Consider the following 26,867-nt stretch of genomic DNA (forward strand, 5'->3'; position numbering starts at 1 on the left):
GGGAGCCAGTCGCCGCCGCCGCCGCGGGACCCGGAGTCCGCAGCGCAGCTCGCGGCCCCGCCGCAGCGGCTCCTGCACCCGCGGGGACCCCGCGCTCGGGGCTCCCCCCGCTCCCTTTCGTAAGTCCACTTGGCCACGCAGTCCAGCAAGGAGCGCGCGGGGCCGGGGTGCGGGGCTCCTGGCCCAGCCGCGGATGGCCGGGACGCCCGGACCCCCTCCTCGCGACTTTCACTTTCCAGCGGGGGAAGACTTGGGCGCCGCGTCCCTTGTGAGGTGGGGGAGGGGGGAGGGAGGGAAGGACGGAGGGAGGCTGCCCGGGGCAGCCGCAGCGGGTTAGCGGGCTGAGCCTTGGCCTGGCTGCACGCCCTTTTTGACTTCGGGGCCCCGCCGGCGGCCGGACGCTGTAAAGTTGTCCGAGGTCCGCGGGCTGCCGGGCGACCAGCGCGTGTCAGCGTGAGGGTGTCCTGGGAGACGCAGCCACGGCGCCCGCATCCCGGGCTCTCGGGGCAGGGCCGGCGGGGAGGCCGGGAGCAGCGGGGCGAGGCCGGGAGCCCCGGGGCGCGTCCGCACCAGGGTTTTCCTGGGACTCTCCCCGAGCGGTGAGAACGCGGCTCCCGGACGCGCCCTTTCTGGGGTCAGGGGTCCCGCTGTCTCGGTCTCCTGGCCACTCGGAGCCGCCCAGGTGAGGGGCGCAGAGGGGCGGGCTCCGCGAGGAACGTGCCGAGCCGGAATCGCGACGCCTGCTTCTCCGCAGCCCTGCACCCGCGGGGCCGGGCCACGCTGCCTGTGGGCGGCGGAGGCGAGTGTGCGGGAGCCGGACGCGTGGCGCGGGAACGGGCTGCTGGCGTGGCTTCTCCTTTAGGGCCAGGTGGGAGTGGGGTGTCTCTTAATAGTTTGGGGATCAGAAGCTGCGGAGCTGTCCCCCCGGCCGCGCCTTCCGCTGGGACGAGCTTCTGCGCTTTTTAAGGTCAAGTTTTCTGCCGCAGAGCTGGCCCGGATCGTCCCCCTGTGAGGTGGCGGCACCTCTTCCATCGAGCTGGGAGCCTCCGAGGATCCGAGCCACGAGGTCTGGGCTCTCGAGTCAGTTTACCATCTTAACTTAGGCTAGAAGTGCTAGTGGGTGGGTATTGTTTTGTAAATTTCAGAGCTTTCCTGCCTGGGGGAGGTTTTCCTTGTTTTAGCCGGGAACCGTGTATTTCCCTCTCTGGGTAAGGGAGAGTGGCCTTAGCCCTTAGGCACTTGTCTTTTCCTCTTCTCTTCCTTTAAACTGAAAAGCAGCAAACCAGAAGATTAAGGGAGTTGGGGATGATATTAAATTAAGTGTCCATGTGATTTGGTAGACAGGAGTCACCCCTTCTGATCTTCCAGAAGCATGCCCTTATTATTAAACCACCTATCAGTCTAAGACAATCTAGAACCTAGCTGTCCGTTTTGATAGCTTTTGTTGATGGTGTCTTGAGGAAGTAAAATCTTTAAAAGTAAGTGGGTTGTTGCAGAGAGCAGTTCCTCTGCTGCACTTTCTAAGAATCAATTGTCTATGAGAAATGACCGATTAAGATGCTATTGAATCATATCTTATATCTTGTATTTGCAGAGAATCTATAGCCATAGAATCAGGTTGTGTGGCACTGAGTGAAAGGAGAGTTTCTTTGGGGGAGGGGGGTTGGTGAGAAGTGTTCCTTTGAGAAGCAGATTTACTAAATACTGCAATGTCTGCCCAGAGGGGTATAGGAGTGAATGGCGGAGTTGGGCAATAAGTCAAGTTGGCACTTGATGGCATCACATTAAGTACCCTTGGGATAGGCAGGCAGTAAATAGTTATCATCCTGACTTTGAATGAGCTCGGTCATGGGAGGGGGGGGGCAGGTGGAGACTGTACGTGGCAGTGCCCAGTATCTGCTCCCTTCAGAATGACTGACAGCAGAGCCACCACTGTTGGGAGTATGACTTGGTGACCTGGGCCTTTGTAGGTTTGAATGCAGGAAGAAAGCAATAAGACAGATTGTATGATGTGAGGTTGAAAAGCCAATCCGTCCATCCAAATTTAGTGAGCACTTACTGTGTGCCAGGCCCATACTAGGGTGCAGTGGGAGCACAGAGGTAGCTCACTGGTGTGGGGGGAGGCAGGAAGCCTTCTTGGGGAGATTTAAGGTGGACCCGAAGGATGAGTAGGAGCTGCATAAACTAAGCAGGCGGAGGCGAAAGGGCAAGTATTCTCACCCCAGGAAAGAGGGCACCCCAAGACCAGAGGAGGGCAGAGCAGGGAGAGTCCAAGGAAAGGAGAGGTCCAGTGTGACCTGAGGGGAGAATGGCGCCAGGCGAGGTCAGCAGGTGCCAGGGCTGCTTGATGCCAAGCCTTGGGGCCATTTTGTGGGCTTGATTCTCAAGACGGTTTCACACCTGAAAGTATCCTGATGAGTTTTAGATTCAAAACAAAACTGCAGGTGCTGTGTGGAGAATGGATTTGAGGAGCCCCTGAAGTAGGCACGGCTAGTTTGGGTGGGACGTATGAGGGGCCTGGAGGTCTCTCTGAGGCAGTGGCAGTGAGGATGACACAAGTGGGTAGATTCAGGATAGACTCTGGAGTGACTTGACTAGTTGACTGTAAGGTATGAGAGGGCAGGGGGACTCCCTCTAAGTTTGGACTTACAGCACTTGGGTAGGTGGGTGCTGCCATTCACAAAGGAATGTGGAGGAGGTGCAGCTTGGGGGAGGAAAGACACATTTGCTTTTGTTGAGTCTGAGCTGCTTTTGAGGCTCCTGAGTGAACATACTTAATAAGTGGCTGGAGAAAGCAGACCCTCCAAAGAAGCTGGGGGTCATCTGTATTGGGGTGTTATTTTAAGGCTGGGGTAAATTGGGGGGGTGACCTGGAAAAGAGCCCCTATCTTTATGGGGAGAGGTGGGAGGAAAACCAGGGCAGCGGTGCTGAGTCTCAGCCCAAACCGTACTGGGAGTGAGCACCTCGCGTGATGCCAGTGTGTGTGTGCTGGGGGGCTGAGGACTAACAGCGGCCACCGCACTTAACTCCCTGGAAGCAACTCCTCCAGTGAGAAGTGGGATGGAGGGATGGCTTTTTGAAGATGAGAGAGCCTCGTGCATATTTATATGTGAATGGGATGGAGCAAGTTAGGAGGAGAGGTGGAACACACAGGATATCTCTGGACCCACCCTTCCACTCGTGGAGTAGTAGGTAAAAAACGAGTATGATTGCGCTGCCATTCTGATATCAAACTCATGTAACATAAACCATCTACTGAAACCATATTTTGAAGCCCAAATGACGGTGAAATTTGAAGTTTTACTTTGTAGATCATGAAAATTTAATGATTAGGAGAAACATAGATGGAAATCATGAAACAGAGCTGCAGTGTAGCTAAGAGTGGCCCCTGGAGTGTGACTGCCGAGGGCCCCTGGCTCTGGCCCTGCCACTCCCTAGCTTATGACCTTGTGCAAGTTTCCTGTCCTTTTTCTGCCTTGGTTTCCTAGTCTCTGAAATGGCACCACATCTAAGGGGTACACGTTCTATGGTACCTTCTCGTGGGTGGTTGTGAGGATTGCCTGTGTGCACGATGTATGCACAAGGTAGGCATGTGTGCATCGTGTATGCACAACATGTGTGTGTGCATCATTATGTATAGTGTGTGCCTGTGTGCATTGTACCTGGCACATAATGATGCTCAGTAAGCCTTAGTGCTGGTGGTTTTATGATGATGATGTCATTTCCATCATTTCCAGATGCAGAATCTGAGACTCAGAATTTTGAAAACCTGTCCAAGGCCTTAGAGCCAAATAGTGGCAAAGTTAAGGCCAGGATCCCGTTTGCCTGACTCACAGACAGGGTCACCTCCCACTTAGCTTGTCAACAAGTGTCAGGTGCTGGATGCTGCATAAAATTAACTGTAGTAAAAGGATCCAGTCACTGCTTGTCAGAGTACAAGAAGCGAAACAGATAATATCAATGTCAAGGCTTACAGAGTTTTCCCAAGCAGTTTAGAGATGTATGTTTTATATTAATTTGCATTGCTTTGCATGTCATTTTATATGCATTTCCATATGCTGGTAATTTTCCTAGTGGGATCTAAAGGCTGAAGCTTCACGTATATAAGATCAAATTAAATTAATCAGGAATTGAATGTAGCTGCTTCAAAATCTAATGGGCCCCTGGGCACAGTGTGCTCAGGTGGGCTTTGGGGGAAAGGATTGGGTCGATATTTACTATTTTAGAAGATGTGGGAAATCAGATACCATTTGATAAAAGCAGGTCACATCTTAATATGTAATGAAGCTTGGTTTGCTGAACACAATAGAAAAATACAGGAAAAGTGGAAGAAGACCAGAGGGAAACTACCTATTATATAAAATGCCAGAAACGGAAGCAGAAGCAGAAGTCTGCTTTATGAAGCTGAACTAATAAGAAACACTAAGGGTCAGAAAGTAAAGGTGGAACTTCTGCTAAACAATATGAAATTTTAAAAAGAGCATAATCTTAAATACGAATGTGTGGTGTTTTAGAACCAATAAATTCTCCCTAATTTGGACTTACTGGGAAATAAGCCATTGTATCTTAGTAAAATCTTAGAAATATATATATATTACAAAACAAAAACAATGATTTTGTTACTTAGAACAGTGATTCTCAAAGTGTGGTCCCTGGACCAGCTGCATGTCACCTGGGAACTTGTTAGAAATGCAAATTCTGCGACCATCAGACCTGCTGAAACAGAACCTCTGGGGATGGGGCCCAGCAGCCCACGATTTAATATTTGGAGCCAGCTTTCATTCCTGTTGAGTTTTCACTTCTTTCGTCTTAAACTTCCATTTCCATCCTGTGGTCACTCGCTTCTCACTGTGCTGCTTACCTTCTGTGAGACAGTATCCTAGTAGAGGGTTGTACCCAGACACAGACCCATCCGGTCCTCTGTCCCACAGTCTACGCTGATGGAAGATGCTCTCTAAGATCCCTTTAGGCTCTCACGTTCTGCAACTCTGTGGTTCTCACGCTGTCCAGGACCACACTGGTTTGGTTTCTGGTTTGGTTTTTCTGCCTTTTAAAAATCTTTTGGGGCTTCCCTGGTGGCGCAGTGGTTGAGAGTCCGCCTGCCGATTCAGGGAACACGGGTTCGTGCCCCGGTCCAGGAAGATCCCACATGCCGCGGAGTGGCTGGGCCCGTGAGCCATGGCCGCTGAGCCTGCGCGTCCAGAGCCTGTGCTCCGCAACGGGAGAGGCCGCAACAGTGAGAGGCCCGCGTACCGCAAAAAAAAAAAATCTTTTGGCAGTCTCATACCAAACGAACTGGGACTCCTCCCAAGCAGGGTCAGCCAGAACACTGGACTGTTCTCTCCAGATGCTCCTGTTAAATCACATTTCTGCATCTGGTGTGACGCAGTTGATTTCTTGGACCTAAGTGTTAGCCTTTGTATTTATCTCTGTTAAATTTCGTCTTACTAGATCCAAGTCTGTCCAGATCTATTTGAGTCCCATTTCTGTCCTTTTTCACGTAAACCTTTGAGTCCTCTGCCAATGTGTCTGCTGATGTCCTGGCCTGAGGAATTTAATAATATGAGCTTCTTTGTCAGAGGCCTTCGTCACAGTTAATGAGGCTTAAAAGCTTGGCATCTTTTGCAGACCTTGTGGGGCTAAAATCAGAAGAATAATTATCATCAGTCCCATCGTTGTTTGCATTTAAATTACTGCTGTTCTGATGTGCCCCTCGCACGGTTTCCCCGTGTGGCGCCGTGTTCTCTAACTCCGTCCTCAGTGCCCCTCACAGAATAATCTCCGTAGCGTGTCGGCAGGAGCAGTTGGACTGTGACGATTGCTTCTCTCTGTTAGGTTTAATACCATCAGCTTGGGTTTTTTTTCGTAGGTGACTCAAAGGTAAGTTTCATCTTATTTATGGTCAGATTAAGGTGAATTCAGAAATTTCCAAATAATAGGAAGCAAAAATTGTGCCTTGTCGTTCCTCTCTGCCTCACAGCCCTTCCCACCCAGGCTCTAGAAATTTTGTGCTCAAGTCCATATTTCACCAAGAGATTCGGGTTATTTAATGGTTTTTTTTAATGTAAAATTGTGCTCATACATGATTCTTAAAGGAGTACACTTAGATAATATAATCACACCAAAAAAAAGTTTAAAAAGTCAAAAAGCAAAACAATTTTATGGCAAGAATGCTTTTGAGCCATGATTGCTAGGGCATGAAAAAGTGCCTGGAATCCTGCACTTTTCCGTCATTCATGATCCTTATCCAATCCTACCCAAGCCCTCTCCCTCCTCCCTCACCCTGGTTTGAAAGACCAGGGTTAAACCAAACTGCAAAAAATCCCAATAAAATCCAAGCTGGGCTTTCCTGGTGGTGCAGTGGTTGAGAGTCCACCTGCCGATGCAGGGGGCACGGGTTCGTGCCCCGGTGCGGGAGGATCCCATGTGCCACGGAGCGGCTGGGCCCGTGAGCCATGGCTGCTGGGCCTGCACGTCCGGAGCCTGTGCTCCGCAATGGGAGAGGCCACAACAGTGAGAGGCCCGCGTACCACAAAAAAAAAAAAATGTCCAAGCCTACTTTTCTCCTCCAGCATGCTACCAAACCGCTTTTGATGTGACATTCTCCCTTACCATGACAAGCAAAAAAAAAAAGTGCCGGGTGATAAGGGCACTTATTTTTGTAATTTATAAAATTTGTAATTTCTAGTAAATCTCCATGAACGCCCTGTACTTCTGACTCTTTGATTGCTTTTCCTTCTCCCCCACCCCCTCTGTTTTTCTAATCTAGTTCAGGGGAGAATAGACGAGGTTGTCCCTTTGAAGGAGGGCTTCCTGGCTATGCTCAGACTCAGACAGTCGGCCTATCTGCTCTTGAATAGGTTGGACTTGTTTCCAAAGGCTCTGCAAAGCTTGGTATTTCTCCTGGTCATCTACCAGACGGCAGCAGAGGGCGAGCATGTGCCCCCAGGATCAGGAAGAACAAGGCCTAGCATAGGTCCTGTGCTTGCCAAGGTTGCTTTTCTCTTCCTTCTTCTCTGCATCACTGTGGCGTAGCTGGACTATTTGCACTGTGTCAGCCTTTCCCCACCTGCCCACATTCCGCCTGGGGGCAACAAGGGGGTCTCTCTCTGCCAGCCATCATCTTTTCCGGGTTCTCCCTTACTTCAGCCTTTATAGCCACCACCCTGCCCTACTCTCAGGCAGGTGGAGACAGAAAGATGTTGTATCAGATGGGTCGGGAGAGAGAAGCAGACACACAAGGTAGGCACCTTAATTAAGTTGCGAAGGCTAGATCGTGGGACAATACTACTAGGGGGAAGTGGAGATTGTGGAGCTGGCGGAACGGATATGGAGCCAGAGGAGAGATGCTCAGGAAGGAGGAACATGAAAGGAACACAACGGCAAGAGAATCCCTAAAGAATAGAAACTTTTCCAAATGCTAACTAGTGACTTACCGTTTTGGGGAAGTTATCTCTAGATGATAAAATTCAAACTGAACTGTGCACTTAAAAATGGTTAAAATTTTAACCATGGATCCATCCATGTCCGTCTACCTCTCTGTCCATCCAACCACCCATCTTTCCATCTATCCAACCACTCACCCACCCATGATCTCTCTAACATTTATGGAATGGCTTTTCGAGGATAGACTAAGGAACAGAGACTTTTTAACACTACTGATTTGGTTTAAATGGTTAAAATGGTAAATTTCATATTATATATATTTTACCACCATAAAATAATGGAATATTTTTATGATCATCAACTAATTCCTAAGTATGGAACAACAAAAGAAAAGTTATTTTTATAACAGAAGTGAATGGGGTAACACTTTGAAAGTATAGATTATAGAGAGAAGACAGCAATGACACGAGACTTCAAAAGATGTTTAAAACCATGCTACTAAAAACGTGTCGCCTGAATCCTCATATAAGGCAGGGACTTTCAAAGGCTTTTAGTCCTGCCCACTCCCTGTTGCCCCTATGATTCTCTCTTTAAAAGACAACAACTTTATTTTGGAAAAATGTCAAACCTATGGAAAAGTTGTAAGAATATTACAGTGAGCACCTGTCTGATCCCCTCTTGACCATGAGAATGTGGAAGGTTTTCATGTGGCCTCTGCATCATCCTGCCCGATGGAGACCCCCTGCTGCTGCCTCTGGAGGTGGTCTCTGGAGGCAGGCGTGGGGCTGGCACGTGGCAGACAAAGCGCAGTCCATGTTTGCAGAGTAGCCCCTGGTCTGTGTTATCCTGTGCTCCTCCCTGGCTGTTGCCTGTTTAAATGCTCTTGACCCCTTACCATCAATGCACCCCAAGTGCCCGCTGGCTTTTCCTGCCGAAATATACCCAGAGCATGAGCTGAGTTAGTCGTCACCACATCCATGTGAGTGAGCGCCCCTGGCCCTCTTTCACAGATGGGGCGGCAGAGGGCTAACTAGATTAGTGACAGCTTGTTAGTGTAGTCAGAACTTAATTCAGAAACCTTGGCCTTAAATTCCAAACCATTATGCTGTATACAAAGGTAAAGCAGGAGGGTGAGATGGAGGGAGCCGAGGGGGTGGCAGGAAGGAGAGGAGGGAAGAACTACACCACACAGTTCACCCTACATGGTAGTGATATCTTTCTCTTGATGTATAACAAGTTTGTAACCAAGCAAGTTCTCAAGAAGGCAGCCAACCTGCAAGGTGACCTTCAGAGATTATATGGGGCTCCTGGCCAAAACCAAGAGGAGGTGTGCCGTAAGCTGAGTGGTGCTTACCTGAGGCCTGGTTGGCAGGCTGCTCTGTTCATGCCAATGTCAGAGTTCAATTGGTAACTCTTGGAGTTTACTTTTTTTCAGAGGTTTATCTAAAGCCACCATCTGCCTCTAAATCCAGACAGATGAGAATTTCAGCATCATGTGAGACACATTTGCACTTGACAATATACAGGATTATACTATTGTTCAAGTAGACACTTTAACCCGGTTTAAGCTTTATTTTGCGTGTGTGTGTGTGTGTGTGTGTGTGAGAGAGAGAGAGAGAGAGAGAGAGAGAAGCATTGCCATCTTCATATTGTCATCTTTCAAAGTCCATGTTTACAAAATTGCTTACACATATAAAGGCTTCTTCTCACGTAATAAGAATGCAGAGTGGGCATTTGCTGCCGGTGGTTCAGTGCTTTGAGGATTTGGGGGCTGAGGTTGCTAATATTCTCCTGGTCTGTTCTTCATGGTCCCAAGGTGGCTGCTACAATGTGAGCCATCATGTTGGAGTTCCAGGCAGAAAAGTGGATGAAGGGAAGAAAAAATGGCACACTTTCCACCGTGAATCAGGTTTTTTGTTTTTTGTTTTTTTGCAGTACGCGGGCCTCTCGCTATTGCGGCCTCTCCCGTTGCGGAGCACAGGCTCTGGACGCGCAGGCTCAGCAGCCATGGCTCACAGGCCCAGCCGCTCCGCGGCATGTGGGATCTTCCCAGACCAGGGCACGAACCCACATCCCCTGCATCGGCAGGCGGACTCTAAACCATTGCGCCACCAGGGAAGCCCGAATCAGGTTCTTTTGAAGAACTTTCCTAGATACCCCACATTGTATTTCGTTGACTGCTCCTCTACAATGGAGGCTGGGGAGAAAGCCTTTTAGAGGGGTATGTTACTGCCGCCAGCAATATAGAGATTCTCTTAGTAAAGAAGATAGGGAGGATGGATATTCAGAGGCATTTGCCATCTCTACTAGAGCCATACATACAATCCTTACCTACTAGATCTGTTTCTGAATTTCATCCCACTGAACTCTGTCTATTCTGGCCACACTGTTTCAATGATTGTAACATTATAATACATTTGGAGATCTGAAGAGTCTTTTACTTTTGTATTCTGTACAGTTGGCATATAAATTTGCTGAGATGTTTAGTTTTTAACTAAATAATCTTTTAAATTTTTTATTATATTAGCCGAAAATAAAACCTACATGTTGAGACCTGTTATCTTAATTAAAACCATTACTAGAGGGACTTCCCTGGTGGCATAGTGGTTGAGAATCCACCTGCCAATGCAGGGGACACAGGTTCGTGCCCTGGGCCGGGAAGATCCCACATGCTGCAGAGCAACTAAGCCCGTGTGCCACAACCACTGAGCCTGCACTCCACAGCCCCCAAGTTACAACTTCTGAGCCCGTGTGCTGCAACTACTGAAGCCCGCACGCCTAGAGCCCGTGCTCCAAAGCCCGCACACGGCAATGAAGAGTAGCCCCCGCTCACAGCAACTAGAGAAGTGTGCAGCAATGAAGACCCAACCCAGCCAAAAATTAAATAAATAAATTTATTTTACAAAAAGAAAAAAACATTACTAGAGAATATAACAAAAAAGAAACAGATTCACAGATATAAAGAACAGACTGTGGGTTACCAGTGGAGAGAGGGAAGGGGGAGAAGCAAGATATGGGTAGAGGATTAAGAGGTACAAACTACTATGTATAAAATAAATAAGTTAACATGGATATATAGTACAATACAGAGAATATAGCCAATATTTTATAATAACTATAAATGGAGTATAACCTTTAAAAATTGTGAATCACTATGTTGTACACCTGAAACTTATGTTGGAAATCAACAATGCCTCAATAAAAATACGAATAATAATAAAAACCATTACTAGAACATCTCCTTGTAGGAGATGCCAGCTGGTTTTACACGAAACCTCTGCTTTTGAAATCCCTGTTTTGGCAGAACCTTTAACTTAAGTTCCTGGGTCTTAACTTTATTGTGTCTCTGTGCACACAAACTCTTGGGACAATACCTCCATTTTAAACCAAGCAATACAGATCTTGACTCAATGGTAACATCATGACAGGGATGCCAGTCTAGAATTTTTCAGTGGAAGGGCAGAAGCATATTGAAATCTCCGGCTCAGCTCCCCACCACAGTGGCAGAACACAGAAGGTAAACAAAGGAGCCTTTCTGATGATTTAAAACTGAGTGTATCTAATCCATTCATGGAGCGTGTGGCCTGGCTTTAAGCCATTTTTGCTGTTTGTACCCTTGATTCACCTCTGTGGGTCCCTGTGCTCCCTCTGATGTAGTTACAGCATTGGAAATTCTACTTTAAATGCAGGTGTAGAAATCAGTTACTGTGTCTCTTCAGTTGCTGCATAACCTTTGAGGAATTAATTTCGGCAGTGTAAAACAGAGAGTTAGCCATATAATACCAAAGAAGTGCTTCCAGAAATTTCTGGGGTGGGGTGAGATGGGGTGAAATCATATCATGTAGACCTTGGGCAGAGGAAGTTCTTTTTTCTTTATAGTGCACTAAACATGTGATTGTTTTTTTAAAGGAGTTAAATGTTTTTCAATGCAGTTTTTCCTCTTTATAGAAAAAGAAGCCAAAATAAAGCCACACTTTTAAGTTAGAACATAAAACATAAACTATATATTGGTTCTGTATTGGGCTAGCTAAGTGTGGAAGGCAGAGAAGAGAACTGGAGAAAGGAATGTCACCTCTCTGTTTATAAAGCTTGGAAGATAACGATTGAATACATCAACGAGCACCTTTTTTGTAACCTTTTATATCTACAAAGAAGGAAACTGATTTAAGCTGTCGCCATCAGAGCTGAAATTTGAGGGCATAGGTATTTTTGAACCAACCTCACCGCCCCCCCACCAGCATTTTTGTTTTTGTTTTTATGGAAAAACAATGTTTTGCAACATAATGAGGGTCATAAATTGTTACAAAATAAAAAACTTTTCATTCAGTAGGATCATTTCTGGTCCTTTTGACTTCCTACTAAAGACTTCTTAGCCATATAGTTTGCCCAGCATGATACACAATCAGCTTTTGAGGTTTGCCCTGTGGACCAGATGCAACAAAGCCCAGAATCGTTGGCTGTCTCCTAATTGGTGTGAGTATAAAAAGCTGGCTGAATTTGGCACTTTTTTTCTCTACTGCTGCAAGCCCAGATTTGCGATGACCTTGAGGGACCACTGTGGGTAAATACATCCTAATGTGGGTTGCTCGTTTTCCACGTGACTTTAAATGACCCTATAAATCTCCCCCAGACCAGAGAGGCTCCAGCCAAGTTACTATTTGGAAGAATTATAATCTAAAGAGGTGGTTGATAGACTGATATTACCGTCCAGGATTTTTATTCAGACCTCTGTTCTCAAATCTTGCAGGTTAGATAGACCTTCGTTTAAGGAAAGCGGTGACCATAGTCTTTGTACTTGTAAACAGAAGCCTGCTGCCTGTAGAGGAAGCTATCAGTTGTGACATGGTCCACAGGGACCTCAACCAGAGCCCCTTTGGAAGAGGGGCATCTTATTTCTCTGAGTGAGACAGTTTTAACTGGACATACGATCTGAGAAACTGAGCCGTTGGAGGCCCTGTTTGAGGGTATGTTTTGTGTACTCGCATCGCTGCAGATTCCTCACGACCACTTTCTTACATGGTCCCTGGGGATGGCTTTGCCTGACAGGGATGCTAGAACAAGTCATTGCAGTTTTGTACTTTCTAGAGAATTGCCCCCGAAGATAATGAACTCAGGGGAAAAGTTTACAGCTTCTGCAATGCATAAAGTTACAGAAACAGTTTAGCTGGTTGTAAATGCACAGAACTAGTTCCATTTGCTCTTCTTGGATGTCTTTTTTTTTTTTAATTTTGTTTATTTATTTATTTATTTATGGCTGTGTTGGCTCTTCGTTTCTGTGCGAGGCTTTCTCCAGTTGCGGCAAGTGGGGGCCACTCCTCATCGCGGTGCCCGGGCCTCTCACTATCGCGGCCTCTCTTGTTGCGGAGCACAGGCTCCAGATGCGCAGGCTCAGTAATTATGGCTCACGGGGCTAGTTGCTCCACGGTATGTGGGATCCTCCCAGACCAGGGCTCGAACCCGTGTCCCCTGCATTGGCAGGCAGATTCTCAACCACTGCGCCACCAGGGAAGCCCTTGGATGTCTTTTAAAGGAATTCTTTGGCTCTCGATCTTTCAAAAAAAATTGAGCAGACTGGGGAAAAAATTCTAAAGTTTAACTAGAGTAACCATCTTCCTACCTTTCAAAATCAAAGATAGGTGTATGTACATCTTCGGGAACAATATACTTCAGGCTTTAACAAAAAAGAATGTTGTCAGGAAGTGAAAAACATAATAATTAGAATGTCAGAATGAAGAGAATAATGAATGTACTATTTTAGAAATATAATGAATGCAATATTTAGAAAACTGGGAAAAAGTCAATATGTTGGTTTCCCAAAAAATCATTCATCTTGTAAAGGTCCTAGTACCTGACTTCTGCATACCACAGTTTTCCTTCCATAGCTATTTCACATGCGTTGTATCATAAGACTTTCATAACAGCATTGTGGGATAGCAAAACTATTATCCCCTTCAACATTTGGGAAATAAAGACTTACCCAACATTCAATGACTTGTCAGGGACACTTGAGGCATTTTTGGTGGCGGAGCCCACATAGAACTTGGGTCTTCTGATTTTGTTCTGCTGAGCAACCACCCTGTGCCAGGTAGGTATGTACATGGGGCAGGGGGTAGAGCGTAAATGAGGCCCGTCCCAGAGATCGAAATAAACAAGTAAACAAAGTAACTGCTGCTGTGATGAGTGCTGAGAAGAAAACAAAGAGTGTGACAGTGAGGAAAGAGATTCGAGAAGGGTGATCAGAGACGATCAGAGGAAAGGATATTTCTCCTATGACTTGAGGGATATGGAAGGGCCAGTCAGGCCAGGATTCAGGGAAAAATGATCTCAACATGAGAAGAGCAAGTGCAAAGGTCCTGAGGCAGGAAAGAGACTGTGGTGTTCTAGGAACTTGTAGAAAGGCTGGTATTGCTTAGAGCTTAATGAGCAAGATAAAAGCAGAGTAACATGAAGTTGGAGAGAATTCAGTGCAAACTGTGGAAGCAGACCCTCACCCTCTCACCTCAAGCCCCCGGGCTCCAGCACTACTAGGACTGTTATTGCGTTTGAAGCAGAAAGTCGGGGGGGATCCAAAATAAGAGGATACGATAACCTACTTTATCTATGATGCTGGGTATTTTAATTTTTTTGTTTTTAAAGAAAAAAAGCACTTTTTTTTTTTCTCGGCCATGTATGAAGTGTTAGTGTTACTGTCAACCCCCTGAGAAACTAGCCAATAAACATTGTGCAGAACCTCCACGCAAGGATGTCAAAAAAAAAAAAAAAGATGAAGTTGGAGAGGAAGGCAGGGGCAGGAACAGGCTGGGCCTCTGTCCGTGGAAAGGATTTCTGATTTTACTGTAAGTGCAATGAAACCCAAGTGAAGGTGGTCTAAGTGTAAGGAGTGGGGTAGGGAGGGGGAGTGATGTGATTGATGGGTTTAAAAGATCCTTTTGGCTACAGTACAGAGAGTGGGTTAGAGCAGCGGTCCCCAACCGTTTTGGCACCAGGGACTGGTTTCGTGGAAGACAATTTTTCCATGGACCAGGGTGGCGGGGTGGGGGAAGGCTCAGGCAGTGATGCGAGCGATGGGGAGCGGCAGATGAAGCTTCACTCGCTGTCCTGCCGCCCACCTCCTGCTGTGCGGCCCGTGGACTGGGGGTTGGGGACCCCTGGGTTAGAGGGAAGCAAGGGAGGCTAGTGAGGAAGTTACTTCATATACAGGCAAGAGTTGATGCTGGCTTGGGTTACAGTGGAAAGGGATGGGTGGATTCCCCCTACATTTTGGATGCAGAACCAACAGGGTTTTTCTACTGCCAAGAGATTGGAATGGCAACCTCGCATTATGGTTAATAGCGTAGGCTCTGAAATCGGGCCACAGTTGAAAATCCTGCCTCCTCCACATACTAGCTACTAATCCTCTGTGACTCAGTTTCCTAATCTGAAAAATGGAGACAGTGATAGTACCTCCCTCACAGGTTTATTGAATGGAATTCATAAGATAATGGAAATGGTACTGGCGCTCAGCATAGACCATTAGAGAGCAACAGGTCTGTGTCCTCTGACGCTCGCAGCATGAAGATTTTTGTTGACTTTGGCCAGAACAGCCTTAGCTGAGGGGGCAGTGGAGCCAAGCTGGACTGAGTACCACCTGAGCGGGCCTGGGTAGGGGGAGCAGAGGTCCCCTTCTCTCCACTCCCTTAAGGGGGAGCAGCTGGATATACAAACATGTATGTAATGGGGGAACGTGTTCCCGGCATCCCAAGAGTGAAACAGGGTCTAATGATGGGTAGGTCTCTGCTTCCCCATTTAGAGAAGGAGGAATTTGGACTCAGTCACCATGGAAGTTCTTGTCAGCTTTAGGATTTTCCTTCTAAGCTTCTTCAAGAATTATGGGATAATTAATTCAGCTTTGGTGGGGAAGGCCCAGAAAAGTCAATTCTATTATTTCAATTGTTTTTCTCCTATAGAAAATTATGTTGACCTCAGAAATCGTTTACTTTCTAACAGTTCACAGACCCAGTTTAGAAGAGGACTCATTCACAGTATATTGTGAAATGAAAGAAACAGCTAAGACAGTGCCTAAGGAGTGAGCCTTCTTGTTAAAAAGCAAGCCGGGGGTGGGGGAGATAAATTGGGAGACTGGGATTGACATATACACACTACTATATAAAACAGATAACTAATAAGAACCTACTGTATAGCACAGGGAACTCTACTCAATACTCAATACTCTATGGGAATAGAATCTAAAAAAGAGTGGATATGTGTATATGTATAACTGATTCACTTTGCCATACACCTGAAACTAACACAATATTGTTAATCAGCTATATTCCAATAAAAATTAATTTAAAAAAGAAACCTAAAAAAACTTTTTTTAATTTAAAAAAAATTTTTGTTTTTACCAAAGAAAAAAAAAGGAAGGCAAAACAGGCATGTTTATTTATAACAGTCTGGATGGACGTACTGCCACCGAATGCTATGGCCAGGTGGCAGATTACTGGTGAGCTTTGTTTTCCTTTTTAGACTATTTTGACTTCCTGATTTAAGAAAATAAAGAAGAAAATTTACTTTTACAAACAGAGAATGGAAAACCTTTTTTTTTCCTTTTTGAAACTATAACCTCTTATTATTTGAGGACGTTCGTCCTCAATTTATATTGTATGGTATTAATGACCCAGTGACACCATTCTTACTGTTTAGCTGCACACAGTCCGATAATTATTTGCCTTTTGCAATCTTCCCTCTAGAACAATGAAGATGTAAGGTCCTCAGAGCAAGAAACCTGCCTTTCTGCTCCTTTGCTGACTTCAGGTGCTATGGAGGCATGAGGAAGTGCATCTCAGCTGAGTCATCCTCCCACTAATGGTCTTACTCCAAAACTTTCCTTGGGTTTGGTGATGAGCATGTCACCAACGGGAGGATCAATGGCTTTATTGAAATCAGAGAGGTGCAGCGGGAGGACCTTGGCTTATTCAACTAGATCAGGATTTTTTTTTTTTTTTGAGTGAGCTCATCTCTGTATTAGTGTTCTTAAGTGATTCCTCTTTGTACGACTTTAGAAAGAAACAAAATTCTGACATTTCCAAATCAATAAACTCTTCAAAGCCTGTTTTTTACACTGACATACAATGATACAAACTTTAAGAATTTACAGGTGGCCCATAGAGGAAATATTCACCACGTAGAGAGAGGTTGCACCCAGGCAGTGTTCTAAAGCAATTAGTAATTCTCAGCCCGATCTGTGTCACTGGTCACAACAAGAACAAGTGAATCAGTGAATCATCAGTGACAGGATACAAGCGTAACTGATGGCAGAATTTCTTAGGAGGAGCTCGCTTTCTTTTCCTTTAGTGGATTCCACTGGCTGGGAGATTGACTGATCTCCTTCACCGGCCTGTGGATTGGCGCCAGCCTCTGATTGCAGGAACAGAACGTGTTCATCAGCCAGCATTCCTCCAGGCTGATTCTCTGTCTAGATAAGCCCTTAAACTGGGTGGAAGTTCTGAGGACTTCAAACGTGGTTTGATGTTCACTTCTGTTCCAACTTTAGGACAGCTAGATAAGACACAGTAATGAGAAATTTTAATCAAGGACTAAAACTTGTGGAAAATAAGGAGTATTTTTAGATTTATATTCCAAGAGACAGCATTGCCTAGAGGGTTCATCCTTGGAGAAAGACTCTCTGGGTTCAAGTTCCAACTAAAGCACTTTCTAGTTCTGTATAACCTTGGGCAATTTCTTTATCTCCATGTGCCTCAGTTTCCTGTCTTGTAAAAGAGGGAGGTAGTACCTACCTCATTGGTCTGTGGAGGGAACTGAGTTATTACATACGGAGTACCTAGAACAATGCCCCGAGTAACAACTCTTTATTGAGTGATTCTACATTAAGAATAATGATATTACTAAATTAATAACGAGCATTACATGGACGCATTCAAGCATTGGTTCTAAAGTATTAAAGTCATACCTGCATTAACCAGGCAGTCAGGATCTGGACTGTGCCAACGCACTTTGCATGCATTACCTCACTTAACTTCAAAGGTCCTTTGAGGTCGTTACTATTATTAACGTCTTTTTACTGATGGGGACACAGAGATGGGGAGAGGTTGAGGGGCTTGTCCAGCATCCACTGCAGGGGCCTCCCGCAAGCTGAAGCCCGGCTGTGCCGCCAGGACCACGTGTGGCTGCCTCTTCTCCAGCTCAGCCCAGAGCAAGGTCTTATTTGCTCCCAGCCGCTTTATCCTTCCTTCTGCCCTTTCCACCTCCTCCTCTGGTCAGAAAAGTGAAGGTCATTTCCTTCACATTGCCTAAAATTGTTTAGTGGATTCTTTTCTTAAAAACAAACAAAACAAAACAAACACCAGCATGTCCTGTGTACTACACTGGAAAACCCCCAAGATTTGGAGTCAGGCAAGCTGGGTGCCGGGAAAGAAAAGACCTGTAATGTGCTCTGAAGACCCCTGCGGGCAACTCCTTTCACCCAGGCTCCAGAGCCCTCACAGCCCCAGCGGGGGCACTTCTAATCCCCAAGTTGAGACCAGAAAACCAGTCTTAGTTTGAAAGGTCTTAAAGCCACTGCTTCTCCAGGGATCCATGTCCGGGTCTGGGGCATCCTGAAGCCCTTACACTACTTTCTCTTCTCCTCCCGGTGCCCCACCCTCCCCCCCCACACACATACACACCTGTGTGAGCGCCTGGGAAGACGTGCAGGTGTGCAGGGAGGGAGCAGGACGGGCGCGGGGGCGGAGGGCAGAGGCCACCTCGTCTGCAACATGCACGGTGGGCCCCGCAGTCTTGGTGCCTAAGCTAAACCACGTGCACAACCCTTCCTCCGGTTCGTCGGTGATTTACCATTCGCCCTCTTGCCCTGGGTTAGGAGTCACGTACCTCAGTGACAGCCGTGGGTTTTCAATCGCTGGCGAATTGCTGACGAACGAGAGTTCGTTGAAAAGCTGCTAATGGCTGTGGCCATTTAGCCCTGAACGCAATTATAGCCACTTAGCTGGGGTGTACCTTGGTGCGCCTGCTGTTTCCTTTAAGACTGTAAACAATGCCAGGGAGGGTAGAGGAAAAGAAGATGGTTTGGGGAAAATGCTGCCTTCCACATCCCTGCTGGGGTTTTATTGAATTATCCAAATAGACCTCATCTGATGTAGCGATCAACCCTTGCTGCCATTTCCTTCTCGATTCTGCGTCGTCACTAGGCACTCGCGCCCATGTGGGGATAACTCCCTAAGCAGGTCAGCTTCCTCGTCTGCTTGGGTGGGTGGGAGGGAAATACCCCTTCTGCCAGGGGTGGGGCATCATTCGTAATGTAAGACTACCTCGTGGCAGCAAAACGCCTGTCTGCTCTCTGCCCATGAGCTTTTAAGGGGGAAAGAGTGGGTGGGGTGTTTGTAGAAGGTGACCTCGCTGCCCTGGTTTCGGCTTTAGAAAAGACGTGGCCGCGTAATTGCCAGTCTTAGCCCAGCCAGGTCCAGTCAGACCTGGGTCACGCCTCTGGAAATCATCCCCATCCCTCCACCCCTGGCCCCTGGTAGAAGAATACCCCAAGTAACAACTTTTTTTTTTTTTAAAGATTTTTTCGATGTGGACCTTTTTTAAAGTCTTTATTGAATTTGTTACAATATTGCTTCTGTTTCATGCTGTGGCTTTTTGGCCGTGAGGAATGTGGGGTCTTAGCTTCCCGACCAGGGATCCTAGGGATTGAACCCGCACCCCCTGTATTGGAAGGCGAAGTCTTAACCACTGGACCACTAGGGGAGTACCAACAACTCTTTATTGAGTGACTCTGCATTAATAATAATGATATTATTAAATTAACAAAAAACATTACATAGAAGCATGCAGGCATCCATTCTACAACATTGTATGTATGTCAACATCGTCTATGATACCCACATACCCACAGGGGCTGTGGGTATCATGCAGAGGTTGTGTCCTGAGAAAAGCTAAGGTTGAGAACTGTGATCTCTAACCTCCTGCACCCGCGCTTCCCTGCCCCTCCTGAGAAGGCTTGGAGCACACACTTCCCGACTCCAGCTAGTGCGTCGACAGTCTGAGTTGAGCCAGGAGGCCATGGCTGCCTGCCCAGAGAGGGAGGGTCGCAGGGCACCGGGGAAGGAGAGGCGGCAGGCACGCTGTGAGGAGTCCTGGGGGAGCTAGCTCTGGGCCCTGTGTCTGAGCTTCGCCAGCCAGGGACAAGAATTAATTCTAAAGGAAGAAAGAGGAGGGAATTGGGACAGCCCAGAGGCCTTGCTTTCTGACTTTCTTCCCATGCCAGACATCTTTAAGCAGGAGAGCTCGTCTGTCTCCGGGACAGCCTTTAACATCAGGGGAAACAAGCAGCCCTCCCTATTCTGCCCTGTCCTAAGTCCAAGTAAAGCCCCTTCACCTACTCACCATGCCAGAATTGCCTTTGACTGAAAGCATTCCTTTCCCCAAGTTAGAAGGAACAAGGGGTGGAGGTGCAAGCCTTTTGCTGAGAATGAGCTTTTATCAAATCCTGAAAGGGGCCCAGTCTGGGGAGATGTCATCAGGTTATCCGCAGGCACTGAAACCTTTGCCCTTTTATGTAAGTGTGATGCTGCTCAGCAAAGGTGTTGTCTGGACCTGGTAATGGAGAAGGAGAAGAAGGGATGAATTTGAGGCGTATTTGTGAGATGATCCTGTGGGTGTACAGGAAATGAAAGAGTCGGGTGGCTTTCGAGTTTCGAGCTTGGGTCATTGAGTGGATAAACTGAGACAGAAAACACGGGAGAGGTGAAGGTGTCCTGTTTGGCTGTGGACTCATTGATGTTGAGTGCCCGTGGGCTATCTAGTGGAGATGTCTATCAAGCAATTGGATGTTCACGTCAGAAGCTTGGGCAAGACGTAGGTCCTGAAGATAAAGGTGTTGGCAATGTATATACATGGAAGGTATACATGGAAATCCCGAAAGCAAGGAAGAGTGTGAGAAGAGCAGTAAGCTAAGAATAGGACCCCGGAGAAACCCACAGAGGAGAGTCTGAGGTGTGGTGGGGAGGACCCAGATTCTACGGAACAGTTCAGCGTTGATAAATAAGGTATGGTTCTTTAAAGGAGGGTAATTCAAGGGAGGGTGAGTGAGAGTATGGCATTCCTAGGAGAGCTTTTTCAATCAATCTGTATAAAAGAAAACTACAAAAGTAAATCAGGTTCAAATGCCTTGCTACCTCTTCTAAGGAAATTGGGTACGATGATTATGTCCTCGTTTAAGATTTATTGAGATGTGTAAGGAAATTGTATGTGGGCTCCTCAGACCTCCCCAGTTCTCAGTAACTGAACCTCCTGGAAGCAGGCCTAGGAGCTTGGTCAGCCCTCCTGTCCTCGAGCCTCTGGGTAATACTCCCTGGATTTCCCCATTTCCTGCTGCTCCCCAAATAAGCACATGTAATGCCCTTCTGTTGGGTAGCCCATTTTTATCTGTTAAAGTAATATAATCATTTTCAACATTCTAATAGTCCAAAAGGCTATTCAGTGATAAGTAAATCCCCCTCCTTCCCAGGCTCCAGATCCTTAGTCCTTCTGGAAGTATTGGCCTGTGGGCCAGATCCAGCCAGCTGTCTGTTTTTGTAAATAAAGTTTCATTGGAGCCCAGCCACACCCAGTCATTTGCACACAGTCTATGGCTGCTTTCCCACTACAGCAGCAGAGGTGAGTAGTTGTGACAGAGAAAGAAAAAGTTTGGCAACGTGTGCTCTTTGTGTCTAGGCTTCTGGGTGTATATAGTCTTTTTGGACACATATGTGAGCTCGCTCTACACTGTTTGTTATTTCCGTTTCACAGTCTACAGTGGGGACTGTTCCACAGGGATATGTGCAGATTCTTCTCAGGCTTTTTCACAGGGTGTGGGTGTAATTAATCAATGCCCCGTAGGGCATTTTAGTGCTTTTCAGTCTTTAGCCTTAACTTCAGGGAAGCTTCTCATTACACACCTTCTTTGCACACACATGAGCTCTTCTGGATGGGTTCGTAAAACTGACAGATTCTGCCAGACTGGCCCCTGGCCCCCACCTTCTCTCAACGTGTCAGGTTCTTTTCATCTTAAGGGCTAACTTTCTAATCCCTGTGAGGAAATGGGGCCTAACAAAATAAATAAGTGAAATGTGCAAGTTTACCAAATTTGTATAATCTAATCTATATAAAATTTTAGTGTCTAATACTTACTATAGCTCCTTTGGGGGTCTGCCCACTGCTCTTATTTCTGAAGGTGGGTGTCTTAGTCCGCGCAGGCAGCGATGATAAAATACCACAGACTGGGAGGCGTATCAACAACAGAAATGTATTTCTCACCGTTCTAGTGGCTGGGAAATCCAAGATCAAGGCTCCAGCAGATTCTGTGCCTGACGAAAGCTTGCTTCCCAGTTCATAGACAACAAGCTTCGCACCGTGTCCTCACATGGTGGAAGGGGCAAGGGAGCTTCCTGGGGTCTCTTTTGTAAGGGCACCAATCCTATTTATGCGGACTTCACCCTCCTGACCTAAAAATTTCCCCAAAAGCCCCACCTCCGAATACAATCACATTGGCAATTAAGTTTCAACTTAAAATTTGGGGCGGGGGATGCAAACATTCAGTTTACAGCAGTGATTTTCTGGGCTTTCCCCATTTGACATCAGATCTAGATCTAATCAGGATCTGAAGGTAGCATCGAGATGGATATTCCTTTTAGCCTCAGGTGGGTCATTTGCATTTCTAATGACCTCTTGACAACATCCAATTCTCTAGGCCTCTGCCCAAACCAGAGCAATCCCTCCCCAAATATGCTAAGCACAAATACAGTCAATTAAGATACTTAGTACCTATATTTTAGGAGTTAACATTATTTTTCATTCTATTTGGTAACCAACATCTCTCAAAATTAGGTATAGTTAACACAGACTACGACAACATACAACCATTGTACATATTTCCATTTCCTTGTTTCTGGATTCTTTTAAGGACAAGAATCTTGTTTTAATCACCTTTGGGCCCAGCATTCTGCCTGGTGTGTGGTAGGCACCCAGTGGATGTTGGTTGAACTGAACTAATTTTCTCTTCATATTTCAACGGAATTATTCCTTTGTTCTCTTACAGAATGAAGACATTCAAATGTTGTTTTAAATACCACCTAAAGCAGAAAGTTTTCATCCTGTTTTTAACCCTATGGCTGTTCTCCTTGTTGAAGCTTCTAAACGTGAAACGCCTCCTCTTCCCTGAAAGAGGCATTTACTTGGTTGAGTACTCGCTAAGTACCTCGCCTTTTGTAAAGAACAGATATACCCATGTTAAGAATGAAATCGGGTATGAGATTAACTGTTCAGGTGTCTATGAACAGGAGCCTTTAGAAATTGGCAAGAGTCTGGAAATAAGAAGAAGAACCATCATCGACTTGGATGATGATGATGTTGTGGCAATGACCAGTGATTGTGACATTTATCAGGCCCTACGGAGCTACCACGAAAAGCTTGTTTCAAGGGAGGAGAAAAGCTTCCCAATAGCCTATTCTTTGGTTGTTCACAAAGATGCAATTATGGTTGAAAGGCTAATCCATGCTATATACAACCAGCACAATATTTACTGCATCCATTATGACCGTAAATCATCTGATACCTTCAAAGTTGCCATGAACAATTTAGCTAAGTGCTTCTCTAATATTTTCATTGCTTCCAAATTAGAGATTGTGCAATACGCACACATTTCCAGACTCCAGGCTGATTTAAATTGCCTGTCAGACCTTCTGAAGTCTTCAGTTCAGTGGAAATATGTTATCAACCTGTGTGGGCAGGATTTTCCTTTGAAATCAAACTTTGAATTAGTGTCAGAGTTGAAGAAACTCAATGGATCAAATATGTTAGAGACAGTGAAACCCCCTAACACTAAGATGGAAAGATTCACTTATCACCATGAACTCAGACAGGTGCCTTATGAATATGTGAAACTACCAGTGAGGACAAACGTCTCCAAGGAAGCCCCCCCTCATGACATCGAGATATTTGTTGGCAGTGCTTATTTTGTTGTAAGTCGAGCATTTGTTAAATATGTTCTCAACAGCTCCCTCGTTAAAGACTTTTTTGCCTGGTCTAAAGATACATACTCGCCCGATGAGCACTTTTGGGCTACCTTAATTCGGGTACCAGGAATCCCCGGGGAGATTCCTAGGACAGCCCAGGATGTGTCTGACCTACAGAGTAAGACCCGCCTGGTCAAATGGAACTATCTAGAAGGCCTTTTCTATCCCAGTTGTACTGGCTCTCACCTCCGAAGTGTGTGTATCTATGGAGCAGCAGAACTAAGGTGGCTTATGAAAGACGGACATTGGTTTGCTAATAAATTTGATTCTAAGGTGGACCCTGTCTTGATTCAATGCTTGGCGGAAAAGCTTGAAGAACAGCAGAGAGAGTGGATCACTTTATCTTCAGAAAAGTTATTTATGGCTAAAACAGCCACAACCACATTAGGATAAAGTCATGATGGAAATAAGGTTAATATGGAATTGCACGCTATACTATGGCCAGTACCATTTGCGTTTAACCTTCTCATAGTCTGAAAGGTGTCTACCGTTCCACACACAAGGGAAAGTGACCTGGCCTTTAGTGACAATTAGTCTGTGGTTGGTTGGGTGTTTTTATGTATGTTTTTGCTTGTAATCTCACTGAGCTAAATGGGAGATTTTCAACAGTCAGTAATCTGATATCTATTGAGTTCCTGCTATATGCCAGGCACTTTTTTTAGAAACATGTAGGAATTGCATCCAAGTTGTGATGAGTTATACAGTGCCCTCAAGGAGCTGTGGCTTACCCCAATCACACAGCAACCTTAATATCTTAAGTTGTCCACATAACAGGGTCCCACTGAAGAAGCTGTGGAGTGTGCGGTAATTATATAACCATGACAACCACCAGTTTCAGAGCAGTGTTGATGTACAGTGACCAACATTCCACTTGCCTCTTAATTCAGCTCCCTAGACTTTTCTTAACCATTAGAATATTAGAAGGAGAGACTCTACTACCTCAGAAGAACTAAAAGAATTGTCCAATTTCCTGCTTGCCAAAAACATAACTTACCTTATGGTACCTCGCTTATTCAATTCAGGGTTGGGTGACTCTGTTGGGGGGGGCATTTCTAGTGTATGGATGTTAGGGAGGGGGTGAAGTTAAGTCGGAGGATTGGGACGGGTGGTGCCTGAGGAGGAACAAAGGGATTTGGGTGACTTTTCCATCATGTTACGCAATGGTGTCATGAATGACCTCCTTTGTAATTCAGCTGTTTCTTTAATACATTTACTGATTAAAGTTAAAAACTGATTAACAGTTCAAAGTGTCACTCTCCAGAACATTGAACCTAAGTCTTTCTGTTCATAGATTATCATTATATGTAAGTTTTTTTTACAATGGAATAGTATAATTTTGTTTTGTGGAACTGTCAAGCTAAGAATCACTAAATTTTCTTGAAAAGGTTGTGTGAAATATGACAGCTTACTAAATTAACTATTAGTCATTAAAATAATGTACTTACTTCTCTGGCAACTGTCAAGTGGAGTCCAAACGTAAACTTATAAAAGCTCTAAGTTCGTTGCAGTCTTCTCAGCTTCAATCCAAGAGAGAAAAAGCTAATTTTCCTAAGGACATAGCAAGAATAATCACTAATGATATTTTATGAAAACTACACCTTAGAAAACTACCAAAATCAGTCAAAATATACATATATTTTCATGTAACTATTGTGCTGGAGGTGAAATGGGACAGGAGTGGGGTCCTCAGAACAGGCTATAATATTTTTCTGTCTCCTGGGAAATAATGGAACTCATGTAAGAAATTCTCCATGATCTTATGTTTCAATGTCAGCCTCAATAACTACATAAAGATGTAGTAATCAAGACCAGTATGAGACTGTTGGAAGACAAGTATTTAAATGTTTTCAAATGTCTGTGTTCTACATGTGAAATGCCTTTTGCTTGTTTTAAAGTTTATGATACGATCTGCCAAGTGGCACCATTTCTCTGTTCCTTTCTTTTTCTCCTGAACTTGTTTGTTTTCCCTTTTTTCCCCCTACCCCTTTCCAATTACCAGTTTGTCCATGTGTGTGACCGTGACAATCTAATCACTATGATTCCAGGAGCCTCAGTTTTCTTGGTCTATAAAGTGAACAGTTGGATGTGTCCTTGGCTTCCTCACACATTTCTGGGTGAGAATCAATTGAGATAATATATAAAGTGGTTTGAAAATGAGGACAAACTATTGAAATATCAGCGAGCAGTCTTACTATGAGGCAAACATAGGTCTAACCCCATTGTGACACTTAACCATTTACCTTTTCTAAAAAACCTTCGAAATACAAAAAGAAGCCACAATTGCAGGGGCAACTTTTATAACAGATTCCAGGTACTAAGAAACCCCTGTCACCACATCTGGGGCTCCTTTTAAACGAATAAGATTAGCAAATTGGTCCAGTGGCTTAGATCAGGAGTAGGGGTAGAAATACTTTTCCTACTATCCAGGCTTAAATACACAAAGCCCTGTCGAAATCTTGTTTCTATGCCTTTGGTCGTCAGAATAAATGAAAATGATGAAACATAAATATCGACCTCCTGGTCTGGTGTCTTGCCTCCTGGTGAGAAATGATTCTATCCCTTGTTTATTGGGAAATTTTCCAGTGGTTAATCACTTTAATGCCATATTCAAATGAAACATGGCACCAGGAAGAGGCGGCAGTGCCTTCTCCACATGGACATATTTCTCAGGATTCAATTCCTGACATTCCAGGGAGCTTGTCAGATCATTCTCTCTTGCCTTGGAAATCCTGCAGATTCCCTGCATGTCTTCAAACCTCCATCAAACCTGATTCTTCCCTAAAGCAATTTGGTATGATTCTCTCTAGTCTGGACAATGTTCTGCAGTCTGTGTTTTATAATTATTCTTTGCATAGTATTTATTGAATCTAGATTATCATTTGGCAATGAGACCAGGACCTTGGAGTTTGTAAATTATATTAGATAATATTAATAGTGAAAGAGCTACCCAAATGTATCTACATTATGTGAATAATCTACTGTAATAATATTTAAAGACCAGTGTTGCTGCTATTTTTAATGTTTTGGTTATTTTAAGTGAAATATATGTAATGTTTTAAACTTAGGGAATTAAATTTGAAGATTTTTCTTGCCTTCCAGAATGTGAATATTATACATAAATATATATATAGAGAGAGAGACATATTGCAGAGAAAACAAAATGACAATCTTTTTTGAGAATGTAAAGTGAATGTACTCCATTTATGCTATAACTGTTGTTGTTGATGATGGAATGAGTTTTGATTTTTGTTAACATTTTTATCAACTGGTCTCTAAATCTCCTAATTTTTTTTGTTTTTTGTTTGTTTGTTTGAAAGACATATTTCTCATTGTATGAGTTTTAAGTAGATTGGTTTTGCATTTTTGTATTATGCTGCTACTAGATGTTAACTCTCCGGTACTGTCCAATAAAATGTGCTCCCAAAACC

At 45.1% G+C, this 26,867-nt stretch overlaps 1 protein-coding gene across 1 annotated transcript; it reads left to right on the forward strand.

Moving 5' to 3' along the window:
* On the forward strand, positions 1-26,867 carry GCNT4 (glucosaminyl (N-acetyl) transferase 4). Its single transcript, XM_027100818.1, has 2 exons — positions 1-119; positions 22,464-26,867. The coding sequence occupies exon 2, from the start codon at positions 22,465-22,467 to the stop codon at positions 23,830-23,832; it is 1,368 nt and encodes a 455-aa protein (XP_026956619.1). The 5' UTR covers positions 1-119; position 22,464; the 3' UTR covers positions 23,833-26,867.

Source organism: Aethalodelphis obliquidens, unplaced genomic scaffold (genome assembly GCF_003676395.1).
Source record: "Aethalodelphis obliquidens isolate GAN/ISIS:26980383/991018 unplaced genomic scaffold, ASM367639v1 scaffold4, whole genome shotgun sequence".
NCBI classification, from domain to species: Eukaryota; Metazoa; Chordata; class Mammalia; order Artiodactyla; family Delphinidae; genus Aethalodelphis; species Aethalodelphis obliquidens.

Excerpts from the sequence above, each read along its gene's own strand:
- GCNT4 (XM_027100818.1), top strand. The coding sequence starts at position 22,465 with ATGAAGACATTCAAATGTTGTTTTAAATACCACCTAAAGCAGAAAGTT.